The sequence below is a fragment of the Orbicella franksi genome, chromosome 6 (genome assembly GCF_964199315.1).
Source record: "Orbicella franksi chromosome 6, jaOrbFran1.1, whole genome shotgun sequence".
Taxonomy (NCBI): Eukaryota; Metazoa; Cnidaria; class Anthozoa; order Scleractinia; family Merulinidae; genus Orbicella; species Orbicella franksi.
The window spans coordinates 805,979-823,084 of NC_138150.1; the positions used below are offsets into that span (position 1 = coordinate 805,979).

The 17,106-nt window shown below is 37.7% G+C and overlaps 2 protein-coding genes across 4 annotated transcripts; both read right to left on the reverse strand.

The window, feature by feature from the left end:
• Positions 1-800: 800 nt before the first annotated feature.
• On the reverse strand, positions 801-8,970 carry LOC145490935 (uncharacterized). 3 transcript variants are annotated; one of them, XM_081470052.1, is made up of 15 exons: positions 8,759-8,970; positions 7,637-7,720; positions 7,442-7,513; positions 7,108-7,161; positions 6,716-6,787; positions 6,143-6,181; positions 5,975-6,031; positions 5,761-5,802; positions 5,451-5,537; positions 4,810-4,881; positions 4,477-4,602; positions 3,918-4,007; positions 3,680-3,718; positions 3,384-3,416; positions 801-1,537 (listed from the first exon to the last, which is right to left on the reverse strand). In XM_081470052.1, the coding sequence occupies exons 2-15, from the start codon at positions 7,698-7,700 to the stop codon at positions 1,485-1,487; spliced, it is 900 nt and encodes a 299-aa protein (XP_081326178.1). In that variant the 5' UTR covers positions 7,701-7,720; positions 8,759-8,970; the 3' UTR covers positions 801-1,484. The 3 variants fall into 3 exon arrangements, with proteins under 3 accessions (XP_081326178.1, XP_081326177.1, XP_081326179.1); XM_081470051.1 differs by having other exon boundaries at positions 801-2,598; XM_081470053.1 differs by lacking the exon at positions 3,384-3,416.
• A 774-nt stretch (positions 8,971-9,744) lies between these two features.
• Positions 9,745-15,532, reverse strand: LOC145489772 (uncharacterized). The gene is made up of 6 exons (XM_081468813.1): positions 15,270-15,532; positions 12,790-14,481; positions 12,632-12,691; positions 11,817-12,200; positions 11,172-11,378; positions 9,745-10,500 (listed from the first exon to the last, which is right to left on the reverse strand). Exons 1-6 carry the CDS (start codon positions 15,334-15,336, stop codon positions 10,076-10,078), a joined length of 2,835 nt encoding a protein of 944 aa, XP_081324939.1. The 5' UTR covers positions 15,337-15,532; the 3' UTR covers positions 9,745-10,075.
• Between the last annotated feature and the right edge of the window lie 1,574 nt (positions 15,533-17,106).

Here is a 17,106-nt window from a genome sequence, read left to right on the forward strand (position 1 = left end):
ACTGGCCAATCCTGAGCCAGGTCCCGGGCCTCAAGGTGGAAAACAAACGGTAACATCATACGCTGTCTAGTTGCTTCAAAGTATTGATGTCAATTCACAGTCTCGGTTGGTGTGTCTACTGTGATATCCCAATGACTCAGGCGTCCGTCTTGAAACGGAAGGAAAGTGTCAACTTTTTTAAAATTTCATAAACCATTGGTTAATGGCTATGTCACCTCAGACTATGTTTTATATTCATTTACGTGCTAGTTTCACGTTCTTTCGGCATTTATACTTTTTGCATACGTTGCACGTTTTCCGAAAATTTTCGGAAATTTTAAGATGGCTCTGAACCCCATGTACAATTGTTGCGTCTTATCCTGTTAATCAAGCTTCGATAGTAAGAAACTGCGGTCACCAAGCTCGTTTTTGAGTTATTAGCAGTTGAAGCTGAAATTAGTAGGTCATACTGTTGCTATGGCAACTTCTTGTGTCTTGCGATTGAGCAGATTTTTGATACGATGCTTGTAGGATCTACAGGTAAAGATAAATGACTCGCCAAGATGAAATTATGGAAATTGCCGAAAACTGTTTTGAGCCACCTTAATTTGACCGCGTGTTGCCATGGAGACAAGCACCAGATGTAATATTTACGAGGTCACAAAATTAGACTTCAAATTAAAGCTGATACAAACATACGTCATAAAATCAATCTTTATTTGTTATAGATAACCCCAGAATGCGGTAAAACACGATCAACTTTCTTTTAGAAATAACCTTTCGACCATCAGTGCTTTTTCACTGCGTTTTAGCATCAAAGAGCACAGTTGTATTCCATTCGAATAGTTAATTTAACGTTAGTCTTTTTGGGAAGTGACCACCGTTGGCAAGGAAATGAACTACCTTAAATATTTACATGTGAATCACGTGATCAGTTAAGTTCAATTAAGAAAACAGCGTAAAAATCATACTTTCTCGTTATGGTTTGGAGAAATTTGTGGATTTAAGTACAGCACAACATTTGACCTCTTGATGTAAAATTGTCATCGTCACCACTTAGGTTGAGAGTCCTTGGATATATAAAAGAGTCAGAAGGGAGTTCACGCAACCACAACGGCGACGCCGAGGACAACTTCCATTAAAAAAATAATTCCTACTGTACTTAATGATTTCATTTGTCCCTTGGTCTGTTCATGATATTCAGTGCCCCCATTAGTGTTGAACTATCCTCAGCGCAACATCTTTATGTAAAGCTTCATTTCCAAATTCTCCGTCGTGGTTCACGTCCTCCAGAAATCGCATGGAGGTGCGTTATTTCACATTCTTCAGTCTTTCGTGGAGGACGGCTAAGAAATGTGCCACAATTTAAAACGCACGTGCACAGCCAGTGTGTTTCTCATTAAAGACTTTGTTTGTCAAAGTTCTCGTTGTCGCTGTCGTCATGGTTGCGTTAACTCCGTAGTGCCTCCTGCGTTTCATTGTTATAACGTTGTTGTTGATGTTTACTAGACTTTCTTCGGTGGCTTCAATTTTGTCATAACATCGTCTAGTGTTTCACCTGTGTAATATGCAAAGAAGACAAAATGATTTGAAAACGAGGTACACAATTTTTAACATTTCACGATTTATTCCCCAAGTGTTTTTTTTTTTTTGTATATTACAGTGTTCTTTTGCCAATATAAGCTAAAACTACTTAATCCTATAGATCCTATTCATAAATGGCTGCCAGTTTAAATTCTTTTGTATGCATTTGAATTAGCCCAACTAACCTCGTTTGACAATAAAAGTTATTTTGAATTATCAACTCAAAAACCAGGTTAGTTGGGCTAATTTTAATACCTATAATATAATTTTTGATAGGTAGCCATTTATGAATAGGGTCTATCCTCTTCCATTCTTCATTAATTACTGAAGAAAATTTCAAAATTGTTTTTTCTTCTCTTTATCATTGTAACTAAGGTATTTCTCTAATGCCCTCTCTAACAAAATTCTATCTAATTCTACCTACTATGATCACAACATTTTTCTAAGTCATAAAGAGAGAGCTTTTATCCAATGGACGCGTCACTATTCAATGGATAGTTTATCCACTGTGAAACTATACCAGTATAATGGTTTCTCGTATTCAGGTGTTTTTTAACCGCAAAAAACAACAGGATCCAAGTTAAGTAAGGCCCCTTTGAAATGCCTTTTATGGTCTGGTAACCTTCTAAGCATAGCCCTGACACGCCACAACTGAGAGGTGTGTCACCTAAAGCACACTATGCAGCTTCTTGCAGTTGTTTTGGTGCTTTCTTTAATGATGCATATATGAAGTAAGAGCTAGTGTTTCATTATCTGCAATGTTTGCTATTAGTATCAAAAAAGTAATCTAACATGCTTAGCATGAAAATGAAGGAAAATGACAAAAGGGAATTCTCGTGATAGCCTGATATAAAATTCCCTCAACGATCGCTAGAGCTGAAGGCTATTAGGAGAACGTTTATGTTGATATTGAGACATCTAATTAAATTAATTGTGCACAGTTTAGTTAAAGGACAATAAGGAACTTTGTTAAAAGATTCTCAATCTCTGAATTAATTTTGTTCCTTGAGCCTCGGCTTGTGGTCCTTTTGTTCCCTGTCATTAATTAAAAATACGTGAAATTACTTGGTTTAATTTACATTAGTGATAGTGAATTACAGGGTAAATTCACGTATTTATCGGAGTTTACAGTTTTATTAATTCCTCTTAAATGATCCCATTAGGTTATTACTTCCTTCTTCTTTAGGGATCTTCATGGAGAAGCCACCGACGGGTGTATACGTTAAATGGAGAGTTACTGTTATGCGAGAGTTTATGTTAAGGACGTATATGTGAATATAACGTTACGTCATATGATGCATTGGTATTTTAAACGTTTTGAATGTATAATGATGATAAGCAAACATTCAAAAAATATATGACGTGGAGAAACAAAGCAAGGACCAGGGTTAGTCAAAGTTGAAACTTTTAAAAGTTACAAGAGCACAATTGTCATTAAATGCGTTTGATCTGTTATTTAAATTTCTCCAACACATTCTGGACTAATGCTATGTTACGCAAACAGTTGAAAGAAAATTGTGCACCCATATTATCGTACATTTTTATTACAATGAAATAATGACACTCCACTGTGTTTTTTTGCTTTCTTTTTGGGGGTTCTCCTAAAATCTCACAGAATATTGTCGTCCATTTATCTAACATCGTCATTATCATTATTTTATTATCAATCGAATGAAACAACCGTAAATTTTCACTTGTTTATTTACATTTTCTCGTTAGTTGACACATGTCTGTTGTGTAACATAGTGAATTTACGAAAATAACCCAGATAACAGAGACATGTCAGGTAACCATGGCAACGGAAAGTTCTCATTTTATACCTTTAGGTAGCCCTGATTTCTTTATGTTCTTGTCTGAAAGGGAACATGTCAAATGAACTCATGAAATAAATATCACTATTGGCAACTTTGGCTTCAAAATTGTCTTTATTTCCAAGACAGGATTCAAACACCTTATTCATTAAGTATACGCGCGGCAAATACTTATTATGATTTCTTATCCTGAGTTCTTGAAACAATCTTCAAAGCATACTGAGTTATCTGTTAAACTTTTAGTCTTTAAAAAAATGAAAGAAATGACATTTTATGAGACTTAATAAATTAAATTTTATGCTTACCTTTCGTTATATAACCGACATTTTCTAATTTACTGAACTCTGAAAAAAGAACACAAAGATTTTCATGAGAAAAAAAAATCATTTCCCTTCCTCATGAGTATCTCTTTGAATTTTTTAACACTTTTCCCACAAAATAAATTTCATAAAAAAAACTCTAAAAACATATTGCAATCTAATATTTACTTTTAACACATGCTTTGTTCTAACAACATTTTTGCTTGCTTAATTGCTTTCATACCATTGTTTTGTTTTAGTAAAGAGGTTTTCTTCGTTTTGGAAACATCTCTTCTTGTCATCTTTAATCCTGGTGTCTTTGACCTTCTATACACTGAAGTCGAAAAAAGTCACGTGGTTAAACGCAACTCCTCCTGGCGAGCATGCGCTATTATCTAACAACGTAAAGTCGTAAGGCCCTTCACTCTCAGTCAGTTTGTGCGATACAAAACCTCGCCTTCAAATTGAAGTATAAGTCTCAGAATAACTCAACTTAAGGCAGTAGAAAACAAAAAAGATATTATAATTGGATTGGTATACTACTGTAACTACTGAAGATTTTTACCGAGTTTTAAATAAAATGAATAATGATGATGAGGAGGAGGAGGATGAGGATGATGATTTGACGATAATGAAGATGATGTAAACAAATGAGGAATAAGGATGGTTTAGATTAATTGAAGGCGACCGTGATGGATAAAGAGCAGCGAATTTGAAATATAATGCTATATGTTTTAAAATACAGCTTACACGACGCAGCTCCTGTAGGTAACAAGCGTACAGTTCTAAATTCACAATCTTACCGTTCAGAATTCGCTGTGTTCTAGATGGCCTTTTAAAAAACTGGCCTCTATTCTTCAATACTCGATATCTATCGATTGTTCGAGGCCGTAGATATTGTCCTCCAATCCCATGAAACCTCAAGTCCCCTGCAGAGCAGAAAATGATTTGAATTTGGTTGATGGTTTTCGTAGACAACACAATAAGTCTAAACAGATGCTGATCATTGCAGGCAAGCTCCTATGTTCCAACGTTGCTTTGGAGTGGAGAGTAATGACATCACAGTTCAAAGTAATTTGTTTCTAGGTGGCATTATGTAACTTCAAATTTTATGACCAGAATTGTAACTGACTCACCTTCACTGGAAGGAAGAACATTTTGTTTCGCTATTGTCCTTGTTTCTAAATCAGGTGAGAGTTCTTCGTTTTCTTTTAATGAAAATGAAAACAGTTGTAGAGAAATAAGCCTCGTTAAGTAGCGTGTATTACTTAAGAAGCTTGCGCTTGAAAGGTACTTCAGCCCCTCCAAAGATAAATATATGTTTTTTAAGTTGTAGCAAGAGACGTTATCCTGCCAAATGTTATTTCCTGTTTCCACAAAAGCAAAACTAAGGGCCTCTTATGGGTTTGGGGAGCAAGGGAACCAAATTATTCATTTCATGGCAGCAAGGGATAATGTTGGAGTATTTCATGGAACAAAGATCATCTTTGCTAGTAATGGGAACTTCCTGGGAAGATTTTAAGGAACAATTTAACTTATTCATAGGGAAAAGGGGGCAAAGTAAGGCAAAAAGGAACTTATATATCCCCGGGAGGCCACAAAAATATCCTCTGCTGTGTCTATAACTCAGTGGTTGCCTTAACAGTGACATCATTTAGGATTACATGGGCTGATTTTTGAAGTATTTTTGATAGACAACCTCCTTGTTGGACTCTTCCTTCGGCAACGCAGACAACAAGATTTTTAAATAGCATCGCCTGACAAACATTAAACATACCAAGAGGTTGTTGCAATCCCCACGTATTTGACCTAAAGGGGCCACTGGTTTCCTCAGAAAAATATCTACTACCTTCACTATCGGTAACTGTGGTAAAGAAATGAAAGAAATGTGCTAATTAGAGAACGCTTAACAGTGGGATAGCTATTTCTGATTAAAATCACTTTTTCTATATTCGTAGGAAAATCTTCTTCTTTACTTCCGTAACCAGGAAATAAATTGTTCTTTCCCTCACAGTCATATTGTTTTCGATCCCGAATTCTTTATTTCCCCCTTCTTGTGACGTAACAAACAGAGAAATTAAGCATACCTTCAGAATCAGCCACCGTGCTCTTTTTATGTGATACTGGCACTTGAAAAAGAAAAGGAATTCAGCTTAATAACAAAATAGTGAACAAAGAAGGCACTACCTTCTCCTCCCGCCAAACCTACTCCCTTCCCCTTCCCTCACCCCACACCTTACACTCTTCAAAAGAAGAGATAGTCATTCTTAATACAGGATATGGGTATTATATGCGGCTTACCTTGCTTATGAGTGTAATAAATTGGTAATTCAGCTCCAACAGGCAAAGAGAAGAACACTGAAACATAAATTATCATAATCATAGTACATTAAACGTCAATGAAAATCATAAATTCGTGCGTATTGAGAATAAAAACAAACAAAAAATTCAAGACAGAAGATGACTTACTTTTTTGAATTAAATTTTTCTTTTTGTTTGGTTTTCTTCCTACAAATAAAAATAACTAGTTGTCGAGAAGAAAGTATTAAGCCCTCCAGGAAAGAATTTACAACGATAGCTGACACTCATGGTACAACATTGTCAGTTATTATCCGACTGCAGCGAATATCGTCCAAATAACAGTACAAATATAGAGCGATATTGTACAGTTATTTGTACAGTAGCAAACCTGTTTGCCGGACTGGTCGGCGCGCGCACGCAAAACTGTCACACTCTTCCTCTTTCACTGATAAATCTATTGACTACAGCAGTTGGATAATAAATCTCTTAATAGGTGTTTTGGTGTGTAGTATCGCAGTATATTTTCACTTGTTGTTTGTATTTTGACTCGTTCAAAATACGGCACAACACGTAAAAATACAGAGCGATACTACACACCAAAACATCTAATAAGATATATATATTTTCTTCCCCCAACCGTAACTACTGAAAGGCGAAGTAATTGTAACAAGCTAGCAATACCCTTATGCCTGACTGTCTCACAGCTTCAATCATAAAATATAACTCTGACAGTGAACTCACCTTGTGCTATGCTGGTACGTGGTCCAACATAGACATGTTTCACCACATGCACTCTTGGGTGCGGGTAAGGTACTGTACAAAAACAACAAAGTACCAAAGCGCGTCAACTTCAACGACGATGTGAAACGTATTGTTATTATCTTCAACTTACTAGCTTGCTGTCGACGGTAACTCAGAGAAGTAATAGCTTTAATCAGTAAGTGTTACTCGTTCCTTCATTCTATTAAGAATACAGCAAATGCGAAAACGTGCAACGCCCAAGTATTCCCAAATCCCATAACAGGTTTCAGCAGCAGCAAAAGCCCTTGAGTTCGTTTTCCTTGCTGTGTATTAAGGGACAGAGAACGGTTAAATTAAACACTTTGCAAATTACATAAACTTTCTATACTTACTTTCTCCTCTCTTCTTGTAAGCCGCAACATCTTCTGGTGGAGGGGTGGGGACAACTGTCACAGAGTAAAGCATAACTCAAATTTTCGAAAAAAATTAACATTATTATTCTGATTAGGAAAAAATTACTCTGATGAGCAAATGACGTTTGTAAACGTCGACTGTCAACATATGACCCATTGCCTTGTAAGCAAATCATTGCCTCATCGTAAAGGATAGAAACTATTTTTTTTTCTTTATTTTTTGTAAACAGTTTAAAAATTTCATTTATTTCCCAAAAAAATTATCTGAAAAAAAGTTAACGTAAAACAAGATGTGTATTCTATGTAAGCCTACCTGATCTGTCCCTCCAAGTAGGCGAGTCTTTCCACGAGACCATTCCGTGCGCACCTTTGACGAACACTTGGACTACGAGTTAAATCACACAAATGCAAGTTTTAAGACGGAGAACATTTTCCTTTTATCCGCGTCAAAACCATTTCAACCAGAAGCAAATATGCTCCTGTTTCAGCCAGATCTATTTATGCTTACCTGCATAACAAAACCCGCAGCTCCAAATCAAGAAGAAAGCAGCTACGTTAGAAATTCTAGCCATTTTGGACAGTGGGACGAGAACTATAAAAAAATAAAAAATACAATATGTTACAAAAAGACTGCTAAACGCGAAAGCACGTATATACGCACACGTTAAACAGTAGAGCACCTTGCGTCACTACAGTGTAGAGGAAAAGACACTTTAACTCCAAATGACACACAAATTATTTTCCAACAATGCACCACTCAGCTAAGCTTCAATACTGTCACTTTAGTTGGTGGAGTAATAATCCCGTGATTATTCGCGTGTCTAAGAGAAGACAATTTATGCATTGTTTTCTTTTCCTGACTTGTATGTTTGATATCTCCAAATTAAAAAGAGGAAAATAACGTTAATCACAGCTAGACTTTCTGGAACAGTTAACAAACATGATTCCAATTAAAATTAGGTCTTCTGTAAAGTTATCAAACTCCATTCTGCTGAGATAAACAGGCATATAACAACCAGCTGATTATTTCCAAGGCCACTGCCAACATTAAACAAGAAAATTGTTACACGGTAAATACTTTCTCTCGGTGGATACGAGAAATGTGCGACAATCTGTTAGATGAGTTTGTATTTGCAAGTGAGTCGACTGTGATCTAAATGCACGTCTTTAGCGATCTTCCACAGTCATCGCACAGGAAGATGAAATGTTTTTCAATGGCGGGCGAAACAGAGACTTTTCACTAAATTTCCCACTGTCTTTTGTATGATGGTGCTAATATATCAGGAGTTATCTATATTCAGTCTGTCTTCATTGAATGACATTCAACTCGTGCAACGCTTCACATCCCGCAATACCACGATCATTCATGCATGAATAATGTTTGCTGGTAAAGAAAGCAACGTGAAACTTCCCGATCAATGTGGAATTTTAACAACAGGATTTCTCCAAACTAAACCTAACATCTCAAATTCTAACGTTACCTCTATAAAACAAAACTTAACAACACAGAAAAGCTCCAAAAACATTACCAAATCTTCATCGGTTTAAACAGGTTTCAGTAAGCCAAAACAAATAAACGAGAAAAAACTTTACAAAATTCCTGGTTAACATTTAAAGAGAATATATATACCTTTTGTTCAAGGTTTCTCTTTTGACTGATTCCAGTTATGCTTCGGATTTGCGGCTACGCCATGTTAATTGCCTCGTCTTTTTCCGTCGCGTTTCTCGATTTTTCGGTGAAAAACGCTTTCAAGAATGGTGACCTGTGATGTCATGTCTTCAAGTCCACTAATCCCACCTGCCCTTGAGGTCAGGTAGTTTTGATTAAAACTGTTCGGCGGTCAATAGCGACACCGGGAAACCAGTGTAGACAAAGTTGCTATGGTACCGTGATCAAAATCAACAAAGAACACACCCTACTTCGCGAGCTGCTTATTGTGGTTTTATTTTCATTTGAACACAAAGAATTAAACCCTTAAAATATGTCTCTTGTGCACAAGAGCATTTTTAATTTAAATTAGAGATATTTATCGCGAGTAAGGATAGTCGAGATCCATTCCTTTCTAAACACAGACAGGCACGGTGGCCTGTGAAGGTTATCGCACGTGGAAATTTAGATCTGGAATGACGATTTTCGAGAACTAATTAATTTTTTTTGTTTGTTTCTTTGGTAAACACTTATTACTTTCACTCAAAGGGCATCTCTCTTCCCCAGTCTCTGAGCTCAGAGTCCAGGTACGTTGTAAGCCGCCAGCATACAAAAAACTGCTGGGAAGAATCCTAACAACTCACCAACGATAATTCAAGTTGCTTAATTCCATGGAACTGTTCTACATCAGAGATATTATGAAAATCTCCTTTATATAACATGTCGAATTATTCTCAAATTTTGATTGGTTGTTACTTGTGATTTATCGGAGGACAGACGCGTAGGTGACGTCAGTAACAGTTTTTGTTGTTGTTGTTGCTTTATTATATAAAAAAAATAAATAAATAAATTACACGATTCAGTGCGTCTGTTCAGTAATAGATCACAGATGACGTAAAAATGTGGTAAGAACATCAGTGACATACTTGCCTGACGGCTCGTGTGCCACTTTTTTGTTCTTACCACATTTATTTGTTAAGTTCTATTTGTTAAGTTCAAAACCTAGCGCGATTTCTCTAGTGAACGTGGATTATAGTTACAAATAAGCAATAAAGAATGCTGTCTAGATTTTAGACAGATTTATGTGTTATTCTATACTGTCTATAAAATCCTGCAAGCTTCTCACTTAAACATAATGTTTTACTTTAAGTTCTAAGATACAAAACGGAACAAAAAGCATCCATTATAGAACATGTTTGCGTGTAAACCATGGTCACAAAAACAGCAGTCAAGTTTCAAGTTTAAGTTCTTCTGGTTCATTGGTTTATAAATGTTCAACAATTCATTTCCTTGCTGTTATCAAACATTAGCCAACAGGTCCTTGTAAATGATCTCCGCCATACGCTCATATCCTGCCGGTTTCATGTGCAGTCCCACTTCCCACATCATTTTTCGTTCGTCAATACTCAAAGAATACCTCGGAAATTTCACCGCCAGGTCGCAAAGGATAGTAAACTCATTCGATCTGGCATAATATCTTAACTTTTCATTGATGTATTTTCTTTCCAAATGCGTGTGAAGACAAGCTGGTCTTTTAGATTCTTCGCAGTCCATTTCAGGAATGGTGACTGCTACTGTTTTCGCGCCATGACGATGTGAAGTTATGTGGAGGTTGATGATGCGCTCGACCGCTGTGTCCCAGTCCTTTCTGTAAGGAGTTTTGCTGTTATGAGCGATGTCGTTTGTACCGGCCAGGATAATAACCCAGGAGTATTTAAATTTTGCTGTTGAAACAAAAGGTAAAGGTGTTAACTAAGTCCATGCACAGTGTAAGAAAGCTATTAGGTAAAACTCATTCATCATTCCTTATTATCACAAACAGGACTGACATTTACGAGCACAAGAAAAATGTGCAAAGCTTTAATTTTGCTTAAAATTTGTCTCTGCATTTTGTTGGAATTTTTAGAAATTTTTGGCTAATATTCTGAATTACGCGCACTAAATAAATTGCTTACATGCGCAGGTATTTTTCCAATCCGCCTCAAGTCATCCTTTTACAGGTTTGGGTCCCGTATAAAAAGAACGGGGCGGCTCGTTGTACCTTTTAGGGGTTATGAAAGCGGTTTTGGCACCTCTCAGGTGTTCACCCTCAAAAGGTCCACAGTGGGAGATTTTGAGGTATCTTTTAGGGTATTGAGCCGAAAAAATATAACAGGATATCATGATCTGACAACTAAATTTACGAGTAGAGGCTATTCAAAGTAATCGTCTTTATCGTGTTGTTCTAGAAATGGTACCTCTTAGGGGTGAAAAAAATTCAAGGCACGCCCACAAAACAAGATTTTGGTACTTTTGACGAGTTTTTTCGAAATTTCTCACGAGTGCTCCCGTCCTTTTTATATAGTAGTTCCCCAGGGATAAAACAACATCTAACACTATTTAAAATAACATATACCATCTCGCAGATGATTTTGAAGCCTAGTGGACATTTCGGCTGCTTCAGTGCCATCTTTCGCTATTGTTGTCAAGGTATAACACCTGTGAATGTCCTTGTTTAACAGATACTCCAGTGTCTGGGCGTAAGGGGTGTGGCTCTTGTCATCACCATGGAAACCGTTTGTGAGGCTATCACCGAAGGCGAGAATGCGGAATACCTCCACTCCTGCAAGAGGTGTTCAAAAAGACAATTTACAAAACGGTCTGCGTAAAACGAAGACTGCGGACTGCGGACTGCGGACTGCAGACTGCAGGCTCCAGACTCTAGACCGGGGGTAAAATACAGACTGCAGACTACAGACTTTTTAGTGTATATCGCTATCGCGGTAATATTTCCATTATCGGGTGCTGACCGTAAACCGGATTATTCAGGCTAATCGTAGTGAGAGTCTGCACTCCGGTTAGCCTGAATATCACTCAGGTTAGCCTGTTTACGGTTAGCTCTAAATGATGGAAATGGTAGCACGATTCAGTTAAAAAGTCTGCAGTCTGCAGTCTGCAGTCTGCATTTTACCCTTACACTCCCCGATTTACAAAAATTAATACACTGCGTGAATTTTCATCATGAACGATAAACTAAAGAAATCATAATCGAAAACATTACCTGTTCTAATTTCACAAATATACCCAGCCTTGGGCTCACTGCATGTTACCATGTGAACGCCATCTTTGGAAAGAGCTCCGCAGTTTTTGTCACCTAGCTCATCTTTCACGTGGACGTCACGTGTGTAAGGCACGTCATCGATCCATGTCCAGTTTTCGCTCTTCTTCTTCAGGCCGATATAAAAATACTTTTTTCTTCGTTTCGACGACGAAATCTTGCGTTGTAGAAATCTTAACTCTTTATCTGTTTTAGGCATTGCTAGCAGACCGTTTTCATCGTTACACTTTAGGGGAAATTCCTCCCATTTTCCGTTTGATTTGGGTACAAATAAATAACAAAATTCCTCGAATGGCAACCATCCAGAAGGACATTTGTCCCTGTAGTCTATAAGAAAAAAATGCCGGAAACGAATTAAATTAAATTGAAAGCTAAGGAAACACTTAACATAGTTAAAAAAAAAAAGAGTTTTCCTCGCAAGCCTTAAAATTTGGTAAATGGCTCTGAAACTCTTGACCCGAATGGCCAAAGCCTTATCCACGTTGACGTTCTGTTTATTCCATGTGCTCTTTGGCAGAACTACCCTTCCAGTCATAACAAGGTGACACAAACAAAACATGAATTCACAATCAACTAGGGCCATCCTTTCTTTGTTGTCCTACAACGTCTATATCTGTTTTCGTTCAGAGACCTTGATACTAAAGCATATTTTAGATCGTAGTCTCCTCGATTCTTATACATTGAAAGATAGAAATGTACCATCGAGGATTCGGGTCGCAAAACGTTTACAGTGTAGACATTGAAAACAAATGTGTTACCTGCTTTTCCCATTCTCTCGCATTTCTTTACTGTCTCTTTGTCTTGAGCACCAAAGATACCTGATAAGAGTTAAGTACAGTTATTGAACACAAGGGAACAAAACAAAACAGTACGAAAAAGTCAAAGACCCCTTTTAAACTTGGTAAATTGAGATCACCTGCATGGGTCTTGTTCTTTGTTGATGGGGAAACCTTGTGTATCTTCTTAGCATGTTTCTGTTTACCATGGCTTTCGTGTAAAGGCAGATAATTATCTCCACTTCCAGACCCTTCCCCACTACCTGAAGACGATGACTGGTACACGTCCTGAGAACGGAATTTCCAATGAGGAATAGTCGTTCTTTTGTAGCTACTTAACGTAGTTACCTTTCGAAAATCTCGCATTTTTGTTGGACTGAAATACGGCGAAGGACTTACCCTTTGAGATTCAAGACTGGCATTACCATTATAGTAACCCGCACCATAGTCTTCTTTGAATTTTTGTTCGTTGTATATGTCGTGACTTTCTTCTTCAATGTGGGACATGGCTTTGTCCTTAAACGATAAAAGCGAGACTCCAGAAGTAGCTTTGTTTAATCTCATATCAGATTGGATGGCGAGTTTTAGAGCTGCGTTAAATTTTGCATCAGAACCAAGTCCACTCTCGTTAGAATCAGATTCATCCTCTGGATGCACGAAACCTTCCAGGCCTGAGTTAGTGGTGTCGCTACTACCTCCAAATTTCTCCGACACTGTATTATAAATTTCCCCTTCTTTTAAGGCGGTTGTTGCCCCATACTTCTTCCAGCGTGGAGTTGGCCTTACAGCTAATCCAGGTTTACTGTGTATAAGTTCTGGATTGGCCAAGAAAGCATTTTCAAAATAGCTCGATTTATCTGGGGCTCCTAGCAGAAACATGTCATTAGCGTTAAATCGCGGTTCGTTTTCCATCTTGGTATTGTATCCAATTCCTTCATTTCTTTCCTTAACAATGGAAGCTTCTTGTTTTACATCTTTCAGAGGGTATTCTCCAGTCGACGCGCTTCCCTCGCTGTGCTGACCACCAGACTCAGATTTTAAACTATTCTTCAATGTTTTCAGGCTTATCGATTTAGCTTGATTTCGGAGAGCATCTAAATCATTTATATCGTCCGATATTCCCACCAACTGTGGTCGTATGAGCGAATTCAGGAATCTGTAGCGAGAGCGAAGTTTAAGCTTTGCCCTTTGGAGTTCATGTTCTCCTTGAGTTGGAAGATAATAACGCAAGGTTCTCTGTGTATCTCCGACACTTCGATCCGGGTATTTCAGTAGTTCGGTTAATCTCGAGTCATGAGACCTCGAGGAGTTCTCCAGAAGCGATGCAGCATTCACAATCTTTGTTCCCTCCACTGAAGCTGCACCGTACTTGTCCATATTTGAGGTCTCTTTTCCAAATTCGCGATTTCCAAAACCCCTACCTTCCGCACCGGGTTTCGGTCCTTCTAGTACAAGTGCTGGTAACGATGCTTCTTCGTTCTTGTTTGAACCGTTTCTGTCACCAGGTTTGTCCTTCATTATTTCAGGATGAACAAAATACTTATCAAGGATGTGCATCCGAGTTTTCCTGGCACCAGTCTCTTTGATCCCTTCCTTTACATTCTTCTTAGTTTCAATTCTCCCGGTCGAATCTTTTAATCTCACGTTCGCGGATCGCACCTGCGCTGATCCATTGCGTACAAAATGGATTCTTTGTTTCGCTCGGTATTCATCTTCAAATGAATTGTCTCTTATCAAGATGTTTTGTGTCCCTGAAGTAAATCTACGATCGCTGGAATCAGATGCAACAATCTGGTCCGTTGAAAGATTGCCATTTGTTGCCAATGCAGTTCCTAAACAAGCAAAACAAAAGCACTCTCTAAAAGACAATATGGACACCGTTGTGCCACATAAATAGGTTTGTGCAGTACAAGAATGTTGAATGTTTTCGGCCAGTTGTAGAGTGAACAGAATGCACTCTGTAATTTAACGGAATGAAGTTTTAGGTTCTTTCACCTCTAAAACTGAGTACGCTCTCTATGACAGCCAAAATGTGAATAAACAGTTTAACATTAGGTTTTTTCTCAAGCAACACAAACTATAAATTATATGATGAGATTGCCAGCTTTCACGTGTGGTGCTTCCAAGCTGAGTGGTTTCGGCATAACCTTTTGTTTATTGTGAATATTGTTCGAATATTGGGGTTTGTCTTGATGTGAAGAGAAGGGGTTTCTTTTTCAACTGTTTTCACACTGTAAAAAAGCGTGTAAAAATCTTTAAATGGTTGCTTGGTATTTGTCCAATGAAAATGGCAATAAAAACAAAGTGTTAAAATCTCATTTTCAAATAAAAAGAGAACGTAGTTCAGTAAAAGCGCACTCAGTATTTGTGTGCGAGTAAGTCCGTATTACAAACTTCCATTAACTATTTCTGTCACTACACCGACTCTTGGGTAAATATCGCATGCACGTGCGCAAAGTTTTTCTTTGTATTCCACTAGCTTTATGTGGTAAATTCAATCAAATACTGATCTGATTACGTATGAGATATCAAGAACTTGGAAACAAACTAGAGTGTACTGTTTTAAAAACCTCAAACGTTCAACAATCTTAATTAGAAGAGGCTTGAAATTTCTACTAACCTGCCAAAGCACTCAGCAACAGGCAAGTCATAAGAGTACTCCTTAGCAACCAGACGTCGTGGGCCATGTTCCTGATAACAATGTTATTGACTTCAACACCAGTCAATAACTCCACGGTTGGAACGGTAAATTCAAACAGTGTTTCTTAGGTTGAATAGAAAAAATATAATACCATAGATGTGACTAACGTAAACCTTTGTTGATTACATTGTCTCTCCAGTGCAAGATATAAAAGGTCTTTTCTTTCTAGTCAATGTGCTTGAAGAAAAGATCCGAAGCTGAATTGTCAGTATATATCTTAACAAAAGTGCAGAGTCCCAACAATTCTAAATATGTCATAAAACGTTCGACAGTGGATTTTTTCTTTCTGCTCCGATGCACAAGGATTACCCTTGCAAGTTTGCGACTTCTGGTAATGCTTTTTAGAGGTAAATATTTTGTTACGAAATTTAAACCATGTGGTTATTGGAATAAGAAACCTGCCTCCTTGAGAGAATATGGCAGGTAAATTTTGACACAGTTGTCACATGCTCGATTATGCGTGTCGACACAAGAAAGATCTAAGAGCTCTTAGATCTTCAAGTTGATCTAATGGCATTCTTGTAACGTATTTCGCCGCCGAGTAGTGAAGAGCAATGACAGATCACTTGTAGCGTCTGTGGTCGTTGAATCTGGGTGTAGGTTTCGCTTCGGTTTTCTTGTTTAATTTCATCTTGTAGTTTTCTGGAGAGGCCCGGTTGTTGGAACTTGGAGATGAAGGATTCGAATCTGTTATTGTCCCTGTGTTGTGCTTTGGGGCGAGACAGATAAATAAAGGGGCACTGGTCGTACTAATTGACGAAACAACCTGGAAAACCTTCGGGGACACCCTGCGGTGACGGGCGAGGCATCCCGAGGGAGTATCTAATGATGTTCTTTTTCAGTGCTTCTACTGATGCCATAGACACAAGGCGAAATTAAGACACAGTCTTTCACTAAGCATTAATCGTAGACTGCAAGCAGCCTTCTCCAAACGTGCGGCGCGAATACTAGAATGCCTGAACTAATAAAAGCATTGATCCAGACAATGTTCTACTATAATGACAAACTTCTGAACTAAGAATTCTGTAAAATGATAGTTAACATTACCGTTAACTCTTTTCTCACTGACGGGTGGTCCATCACTCGCATCTTTAGCTGGTGATAGCATATAAATTCTTCTTATTGGTTTCCATATGATTCTTTGAGCACTAGTTGGGAGAATTTGACAGGTACCAAGACAATTCTTATCTTCCTTTACTCTAGTAACCTGCATGGCTGACTTTGTAATTATATTTTGGGGTCAAATCAAATGTTTACCACTGTCATCGGAGATAACGACGAGCCGAGAATTAAATCACTGGTGGGGAATTCAGGTTGCACGGAAATTTCTCTTGAACATCACCGTTAACTCTCTTTGCCATAATCCATGCACTTCAGAATTTCAAGTGATGAAAGTTTACAACAAAAATACAAGGTTGCCTTGGACTGGGTGAGCGGCGGAGAGAAAATCTTTGGCTTAATAAAGTTCAGCACGAAGACACCTCGTTGACTATTAACTTTGAGGCAAACGTTTTTCCGTCCATCCCGATTTTATTATAACCTTTTCTCAATCATAATTTGATTTGGGAAGTCAAGCAAAAAACTGTCTTGGGAGGCAGAAACTGTTACATCCTTAATTTGAAGCGTTTGGTCACTGTTTTTTGTTTTTTGTTTTTTTCTTTTTTTTTTTTTTTTCTTTTTCTTTTTCTCGTGAATATTTATTTCTTCTTTTCTTTATTTTCAAAAACACTCCATGTATCACAATTAAATCCCACCC